This window comes from Cicer arietinum, chromosome 4, assembly GCF_000331145.2.
Source record: "Cicer arietinum cultivar CDC Frontier isolate Library 1 chromosome 4, Cicar.CDCFrontier_v2.0, whole genome shotgun sequence".
Classification (NCBI taxonomy): Eukaryota; Viridiplantae; Streptophyta; class Magnoliopsida; order Fabales; family Fabaceae; genus Cicer; species Cicer arietinum.
Window position 1 is genome coordinate 11,228,954 of NC_021163.2, and position 9,507 is coordinate 11,238,460.

The 9,507-nt window shown below is 30.4% G+C and overlaps 2 protein-coding genes across 3 annotated transcripts in view; both read right to left on the bottom strand.

Annotated features, from left to right (window-relative positions):
• Positions 1-2,348, bottom strand: part of LOC101489407 (polypyrimidine tract-binding protein homolog 3) — a 6,678-nt gene extending 4,330 nt beyond the window's left edge. The window contains exons 1-6 of one of the 2 annotated variants that reach the window (XM_073367561.1): positions 2,207-2,348; positions 1,550-1,618; positions 1,022-1,093; positions 828-904; positions 630-708; positions 194-317 (exon numbers count right to left, since the gene is read on the bottom strand). In XM_073367561.1, coding sequence (XP_073223662.1) covers positions 194-317; positions 630-708; positions 828-904; positions 1,022-1,093; positions 1,550-1,606 — 409 coding nt within the window. In that variant the 5' untranslated portion in view covers positions 1,607-1,618; positions 2,207-2,348. Of the gene's footprint in view, positions 1-193; positions 318-629; positions 709-827; positions 905-1,021; positions 1,094-1,549; positions 1,619-2,052; positions 2,161-2,206 lie in introns of those variants that run through there. The other variant, XM_073367562.1, reaches the window with a different exon arrangement.
• Positions 2,349-5,914: 3,566 nt separating this feature from the next.
• Positions 5,915-9,069, bottom strand: LOC101490160 (large ribosomal subunit protein uL3z). Its single transcript, XM_004496398.4, has 6 exons — positions 8,935-9,069; positions 8,582-8,676; positions 8,124-8,234; positions 7,291-7,595; positions 6,495-6,904; positions 5,915-6,378 (listed from the first exon to the last, which is right to left on the bottom strand). The coding sequence occupies exons 2-6, from the start codon at positions 8,664-8,666 to the stop codon at positions 6,120-6,122; spliced, it is 1,170 nt and encodes a 389-aa protein (XP_004496455.1). The 5' UTR covers positions 8,667-8,676; positions 8,935-9,069; the 3' UTR covers positions 5,915-6,119.
• Between the last annotated feature and the right edge of the window lie 438 nt (positions 9,070-9,507).

Consider the following 9,507-nt stretch of genomic DNA (forward strand, 5'->3'; position numbering starts at 1 on the left):
GATTAAAACCAAATGTTGTTTAAATTTTATGAGATTTTACACAAATAATCAATGTCAAATATAAATATATGTGTGCGTGTATCAAACAAAACAATTGCACGACAAAATATAACCTCAATTCACTCAGTTAAAATTCAGCAAAACTTAAAAGGGAAAGAAAGAAGAGAGAGGGAGAAATCTGAGAGAATCTGACCAGCTGACTTCTGAAATGTCACAATCTTCTCCACAGATCCATGGGGAGAAAAAACTTGATATAGTACATCCACCGTTATGGGATAGAGCACATGATGAATTGTAACTAAGAGAATCCGGTTTGGCTGTGCATCCAGAGGGTTCCAAACAGCAGGACAGCATTGACAAAGAGAAGAGATAGAGAGAAAGGAGAATAAATAGAGAAGTACATGGTAGAGAGAAAAGGATAACTATAGAATATCAATTTTACACACTGAACCCACTGAAATGTAACCGCCTTAGATAGCAATACAGAGATGTAGGGGGGTCTATCACGTAAAAAGTTAATAAGTACAAATGCCGAAAAAATGGTTCATCAATTCTCTCTGCTTTTGTAAGCAATCGACAAGATGAAGCATGCACTTTCGGTTCCAAAATATAAACAAAAAAAATCCAACCTCATCTCCCCGTCCTTGACTTTGATCTACTGTTGTTAGCTCTTGATGAGAGGAAAACTGGACATAAACATTCCTCCCCCTAAAATAAAATAAAAAAGATGATTAGCTTGTTCAGGAAACTTTACTAGTCATGGACAAAGATCAAGATATCAAAACAATAAATAGTCATGGAAAAAATGTAAAACAAGCTAACTGTACCTTATGCTAGGCTGAGTGTTTGCATAAAACTGTAAAGCACTAATTGCAGAAGGAACATCTTGCATTTGGATAAGTGCCTGCAAATACGGCACACCAATTGTAATATTGTACAACAGAAAAATGATGAAATGAAGCAAGCACCTTTAAATCTAGGGAAAACAAATAGTTTAATTTAACGGTGAGTAAGAAAAAACCTGATTTTTTGCACGCAACATCACAAGCTTTGTTATGGCTCCAAAACGTTGAAATAGCAGAAATAAATCCTTCTGCAATCAAAGAGGCAAAAGTTATAAATCTTTCAGGAATTTCTGCAACAAGGAGCTAAAAAAGCATTTTAGTGTAACAATGTAAAATTTAAAACAGACGATAATTGTAAATGAAACATGGTTCATGCTCTGCTAATCGCTAAGGCAACACGCTAAAATCTAAAGTCTAAACTTATGAATTTAAATACTAATTTTAACTTCAGTCTTATCCAGTCATGTGGACAGAAATCTGCAAAGGAGTAAAATAAATGGCAATCATGGTCTACGAGAAATGTTCAAATAAAATAAGCACATGCAATGAGATAAACCGGCTTGGTCCATTCAGCGAAAGGACCATGCATCTAGACATAAACTAAAAGCCATAAAAATATCATGTCACCAAAACAAATATGTACAAACAACACAGACATCAAACAATGGAGAAAAAAGGCAAACAAGAGAGAGCCAAGGGAGTACTTCAGATATTTCGTGCCCGACATTTCGAACGTGAATGACCTTGGAAGGTTCAGTCATGATAAATTAACCTGTAAACATCAGATAAAAGATTAACAGTAGTTTAAAGTAAACTAATAAGTAACAATAACAATAATAATACTAAATCACTTCAACTCTTTCTTCTTAATTGTTCAATTTATTGATATCATTATCATCAAACCCCGTAATTCTCAAATCTAAACCAATCTAAAAGTATGCAACTGAACTGAAGTTAAAAAAACAGCCATTTGGCATGCTTGAAAATCTCACTCTAAAACTGAATAAAATAAAAACCCAAAACCTAAATAAAAAAAAAGGATCACTATTTCTGATTTTCTTTCAAAACCAAATTGGACTAAATCACGATGCAAATAAAATTACAATGCCAATAGATAAATATTGAGGCTTCTTCACATACGAAGTATAGTAATTAAAGTAAAATGAAATTTTTATCTCAGACTCAATCAAACTCAAATGATACTCACACACCCAATGGAAAACCTAATCTATGCAAATCAATGAGCAGTTAAAAAATAAAAATAGGGCATGTCGAAATTTCAGCTCAGAGCTCCAAAATCGCTGTAAATTGTGTGTGTGTGTGTGTGTGTGAGAGAGAGAGAGAGAGAGAGAGAGAGAGAGTGAGAAAGAATCTCAGAGAGAGAGAGAGAGAGAGTAATTAGAGAGAAATGTGGCACACACGATGCGTGAATCTGTTAACCCTAGTTAGGTTTGTTAATGAGATATGAGTGAAATAGACAGATAGATAACCTTTGAATTTAAGGCTCAAAAGTTTGAAGGTTTGTCCCTACTTTTGGTACCATCATTTCACCATCATATACTAATAATAATCCACTAATACTTATCCATTTTTTTTTTATATATTCATTGACAAACATGCCACCAACAAATTATATTTATAACCATTTGATCAAAGTAGATATCTAGAATAGAGTTATTAAGAATAAAATTTATTTAAAGAGAGAGAGTAATTAGAGAGAAATGTGGCACACACGATGCGTGAATCTGTTAACCCTAGTTAGGTTTGTTAATGAGATATGAGTGAAATAGACAGATAGATAACCTTTGAATTTAAGGCTCAAAAGTTTGAAGGTTTGTCCCTACTTTTGGTACCATCATTTCACCATCATATACTAATAATAATCCACTAATACTTATCCATTTTTTTTTTATATATTCATTGACAAACATGCCACCAACAAATTATATTTATAACCATTTGATCAAAGTAGATATCTAGAATAGAGTTATTAAGAATAAAATTTATTTAAAGATTGCGGTTGAATGCGAAAAATATGAAAGGATTTATAATTGTATATTTGCAGATACTAAAAAGTTCGAGCTCATAAATGATCCAAAAAAGTAATAAATAATGATGTTAACCTTGTGATAAAGTTTTTAGGTTTGACTTTTAATAATTTTATTTGTAATATTGTGATTGAAAATAGTTGTTTAAATCGATTAACTACTGTTGAACTCAGTTGTCTTTTATGCACATGATCAATTAATCAATCATATTATTGAAATTAACTCTAAGTAAGATTGAACTCGTAAGTCACAGAACGACTTCTTATTAGATTGAAATTGTTTGTTTTGACATAAACGATCATTTGTGTGATGAATCTCTTAGAAGATACCATATATCTATTAGATTTTGCATTATTTGTTATCTTCAAGGGTGAATTAGGCGATGCAGAGATTTCATGAAGTGTGTTAGATTTTAATTTGAAAATAAATGGCTTCACCTTTTCCAAATGTGAGCAATGGAAGGCATGTATGTTAATGTGATTTTTATTTTTTTTTATTATTTTTTCTTTTTCTTTAAATTGTACATACTCATTTTACAAATATTGTATACGGTGTCGATAAATATATATTTAAATAATACAATTCAATTAAAAAATATTAATTTTAGGAGAATTGAAATGGTAAAAATATCGTATGTTCAATTTATTTCTATTAAATTAACAACTATTTAAATATATTGACTATTTAAAAAATATCAATTTTAACTTTTTTAACATCAAACAAGTCAGAATTCTCTTAAAAAAACAAAACTAATATATAATTTATATATTTATATATTTTTTATTAAACATATAATTTATACTGTTTACTATGTATTTTTTATGAATATTATTTGTTTACTATGTTATATTGGTCCAACATAAATTCATTTTTTACACAAACAATGAAAAATGTAATTTAATTTTTTATGTATATATATGGGATCCATTGAGACCTTTGTGTCAAACTTTATGCCATGATATATCTAATAATTATTTATTTTATTATAAAATTTAACATTTAGATTGAATTCTAATATTGGATAGATCATATTTATAAAAGTGTATATCAATTTTAAATTATTTGATATATTATTTATATAATTTTAAATTTATAAAAATATATTAAGGATCAAAAATATATTATTAAAGAGATGTAGTAGATCAAATTTTGTTGACATTTTTAATAATTAAAAATTAGTTTATACAAATCTATTTTTTTTAACTACTAAATTTTTTAGAGTTTAATTGTTATGTTTTGCCGGTATAAAAGATTTTACATTATCAACACATCGCAAATATCCATAAGTATGACTTTAAAAGTAATTATGATAAAAGACAAATTATTTTATTAATGTATCGATTATGATTAATTGACAGTATAAAATATATTTATATTGTATATAAATTAAATTTAAATTTTTATATTATTAATACAAATTTCTTAACTACAAGGACAAAATATATATATAATTATTAAAATACACTTAAAGAAAACACATTATTTAAGATACCAACATTGATAAAGATAAATATTTGATTTGGATATTAGACGATCTATTTTAAAATAACGGTAAACTATATCTCAAATCAATAAAGATTAAATTTATTAATTTAGTTCAAACTCAAACCCATAAAAAATATCAAACTCATTTAAAAAATTGTGGTTAATTTTTTGAATCATATAATTATTTGATTTAACTTTTATATTTATTGATAAAACTCACAACTCACATCTTCGAAATTTATATAGAAAATTTTAGTTAAATTTATAGTTATAGTAGCTGATGTATTTGGTTTTGCGGCCACCGTCTATCCCCAAAAAAACTCCACTGTGGTATTGTGAATCCATTGTTGAGAAATAAAAAAAAAAAAATGCATCCGGAGAGCCTTTTGATAGTTTGGACGATTTTAAATTCATTTAAAAAAATACTTTCAAAATTAAAAATATATTAGTAATAACTATTTTGATCTCATTCCAAGCACCATTCATAAAAAATGAGAAAAAAGTTCAAAAAACTAAATAAATAATGAGAAAAAATTATATATTTCTATTCCTCGGATTCCCTCTCAAGTCCTCCCTTTTTTCATCATAAATTCCGTACAAACTTTTAGAGAATTTAATGTTTCCATCTCCCATTGATTTCTTCCTTCTGGCTAAAATCTCCTCCAAAATCTTGAAGAACGGTCACATTCTCTTTTTTTTCAACAGAAAACGATCACATTATTGAAATCCAAGTAACTGGCCTTTTCCGTTATAACTTTTTTAGATTTTAAAAATCCATCTCAAAGTTAAGAAGGAAAGGACTTGCATCTAAAGACTATAATTGATTGTCTCGTATTTAGGAACCTCGTTCTATTACTGAAACAACTCTGTTTAGCTTTTACTTCCATCTCAAATCGATGTTGCTGATGGTTTTTATATGTAAAAGATTGTCGAACCTTCAAGTTAGAAAAACACATAATTAAATAAAACTACGCAACCAACCGCAAATAATATGACTAAAGAAAATAAAAATTGGTGAGATAAATTTTTTACCATGTCAAAAAAATTAAAACAATTTTTGTTCAACTCACTTTAAAACATAACCAATTCTTACAAGTAGAATTTTTGGATTAGTGTTACTAAAGAACCAAACAAAAATTGCATGTTCGGATGAGTGTTTCTATTTTGTTATTCCCTCGCCAAAATTAGAGTTTCCAAGAATGTTGCTTCCAAGTTCCAATGGCTTGATCGAAAGCACTCACTAGATTGTGACTTCCAAATACCACTTAGGCAATCAGTATATTGCAAAACTGAACATGCAACAGGTAACCACCCAATAGTAACATATTATTCCGGAGTAAATAAGAATTGCCCAATATGAGCTGTGAAAAAGTGATTTGTTTGAAAAGGTTACCAAAATCTATAAAAAGCATTTTAAACCTGTAAGAAGTTTTCCTACGCTTGTTAATAATAAATGTCAGAATCTTTCGAATGTAAATTTTATCTTATAACAAATAAAACCCCTGCACAAAAATATAATTAAATATAATCAAATAATTTACGGAAAGGGAATCATATATCAAAATTGGAAGTATTATAGGTGCAACTCAATCCAAAATGAAAAAAAGTACTGCAAAAATAACCCATGAGTATGCACGGATTACCAAAATAGCTAATGGAAGACACCACTACAGAGTTTAAAAGGATGGCAACAAAAATAACATAAATAACGAGTTCCAACATTTCAAAGCAGCAGCCATAACTAAGCTTTGAGGCGTCCATAGAACTTCTGTTTCTCTTGTGTTGTCTGGAAGCGACCATGCCCAAACTTTGAAGAGGTATCGATAAACTTAAGTTTGATATCCTCCAAAGCATTGCGAGAAGTCTGCTTGAGTAGAGACTGACGCAAAGTAATAACCCTTTTCTTGGGACCAACAACACCTCCCTTGATCATCAGATAATCCTCCTTCACAACACCATAGTGGGGGAATCCACCCATTGGGGTGATGTCTTTCTCAGTCCTGATAACAAAATAGTTGGATTAGTTTGACTTTTAACTTAATGTAATTAACCAACCAAATCATTTCTTCCTTATCTGTAATTCACTGCATGCAACAAATAATCAGTGTTTACTCACCTATCATAATCAGTTTGGGCATCATGGGTCTCTTCTCCAGACTTGCCAAGCTTGTAAATTTTCTTGTTCAGCTCAGTACGGTGATGGTATCCATTCTGACCAGCTCTGGCAACAGTGAAAGAAACCCTAGCAGGATGCCATGCACCAATACATGCCACCTTCCTCAAACCCCTGTGAGTCTTACGGGGAAGACGTGTAACACCCCAACGAGTCACAACACCTTCATAACCCTTACCTTTGGTGACTCCAATGATGTCAATCATTTCATCCTTCTGGAAAACAGCATCAATAGGAACCTGTTTCTCAAAAAAGCTGTAAGCAAAGTCCACCTTCTGAGCAATAGTACCACCATTAACCTGAATCTCCATAATGTGGGCTTTCTTCTGCTTCAATCCCTTCATCTTCTTGATCTGTACGATGAAAGTAGAGAGATACTTATGTTACAAAACTGAATCACATTTAATACTACTGATTATGAATTAGAAGTCAAGTAAAAACTGAATATAAATTACAACTAAAACAAGTTAACATGATACCACAAAACCTTTTTAAAACCTACTACGAAAATTGAAAATAAAACCAACAAAGAGTCAGAAATCTCGTGTGGATGTGCCGCTCATAGCATCTAATTAGAGCTGCGTTTGCACAGGAATTTCATCATTCTCATCACACAGGCAAACAGAAGCAATAATAAAAAAAAGGGACAGTAATTTATAAGATATACTGTTCACATTAAAAAAAAACATATATTGAATTGCAGAAGAGTAAGGAATGGATCACCACATATGGCTGGTACCTGAGTGTGAGCCAGAACACGGATAACAGTTGCATACTTCTTCAGTTTCTCAAGCTGGGTCTGAATGTTCTTCTTTCCTTCATCAGTTTCATACTGCTTTGAATACTTAGTGAAAGCCTTCTTCTTGGACTTGCACCAATTCTTGTAGAACCTACGCTTGATTTCTTCACTCAAATGCTGAGTCCAAACAGTATTCAAAGTTCGAAGACCGCGGGGAGTTTTCACATAACCAACAACACCAACAACAATCATTGGAGGGGTCTCAATGATCGTAACTGGCTCACAGGTCTCCTTCTTGTGAAGCTCTGAGGTAATAAAATTAATCTTTCAACATTTATTTCAAAATATTATGAATACATAATAATATGCACCACAGCAAGAAAGCAATATATATATATATATAGATATATATTTAATATTCATTGATTAAGCAAATGAAAAGCTCCATCAGCATTAGTAATTACAAAACGTAGTTTTGCATGCTTCTTAATACAATCAATTACAATAAAAAATTTATCTACAGTGACAACATATAAATGAATAAAAGCAGGACTGGAATAATGCAATTTTTAATACATGACAATCTTAAAAATAACATATGAGACTGATATCAAGAGGTATAATTACTATCAAATAATTGAATCCTACAAACGATTGCACAATTTTTGGGGAAATTTTACCGTGACAACAATTTGGGAAAACCCACAGGTTACAGTCATGCAATTGAAGATCAATAATTAATTGACTGCAACGTTGACTTCATATTATAAAATCATTTATCAAATCTTATTATTATCAAATATAAAACAAAGTTGAACAATAATGCTACTCACTGGATCCTGGTTTCTCGACTTCTCTGACAATGTGTGTCATACCAGCCTTGTAACCCAAGAAGGCAGTAAGCTTGGGTGCCTTTGTTGGGTCATCCTTAGGGAATGCCTTCACTGCATGAGTCAAAATTAAACAAATAAACAAGTTAAAACTGATGAAAAGCCAATTCAACAATAAAAATTAAAATCTACATATTCATATCCCTAAACGCTAATTTTAGAACAACATGTATACAAATTTGTAAGACGATTAATTGAAGACAAAATGAAACCCCGCTAAAATGACCGTATGACGCTGAATAATACAGGAGTCAACAACATCATTTAAGGGTTTAGGTTATTAATAATAATCATAATCAGGATTTAACATGGGAAATAATATTCTTAGATCAACAAAGCAAAACAATTCTCAAAGCAGTATTCTTATCGATTGAATAGAATAAACAATTGAAAAAATATACCTTTTCCTCTGTGACGAGCAGCACGCTTCCTTGGGAGAAATCCCAATGATCCGTGCCTTGGGTGCTCGAACTTCCTGTGAGACATTTTTCTCCTCCTACAATAACAAATCACAAACAATACATCAATTAGAAAATCAGCGAGTAAACCCTAAAATGAGAACAAAACGTATATGTTGTATTTGACACAATGCTTCCAAAATGAATCATTGTTCTAGCTGCAGTGATTATAATTATCGTTTAAAGTATGAGAAATCGAACAAAGTATCGTAGATTTATGAAGTTTGAAACAAAATGAAGCTAAATAGAGAGAAGAACAACGGAATTGATGGTTGAAAGGGTGAGAAAGAGAGAACCTGAGACTAGTTGATGCCGCTGCTACGCGAGTGAAGAGTGTACTCTGACCCTAATAAAACCCTAATTGCACACACTGTATTTTATAGAGGAGGGCCACGAGGGCTTTTACTCTTTCTATGGGTCTAACTTCTTTTTATGATGGGCCTTTTAATCTAAGTTTCGGCTGTAACCCATATAAGCCCACTTCATTTGTATTTTTTTCCTACCCTCAAAATATTTTCTTTCACACTAATGTCTTTGTTTTTTTTTAATTATATTTTATTATGTTTTTGTGAATTTTTAATTATGAATTATTATTTGTTTATTTATATTTTTTGAAAAATTATTTTTAGTATTTGATTTCAAAAAAAAAAAGTTAGTGTAGATGGGTTTATATTTTTTTTTATATTGACAATAGCTAAAGAGATGGAAAAAAAAAAGTACTACTATGTGAAAATAATTGTTTTTTGATATATTGGTCAATGAATTTTGAAGTCGGAGATAATTAGTATTTGGCTTTTAAATAATTAAATTGATGTTAAAAGGGTAAAATTAGAAGGTGAAAAAGTCAAACCAAGAAATTTTATTGTATT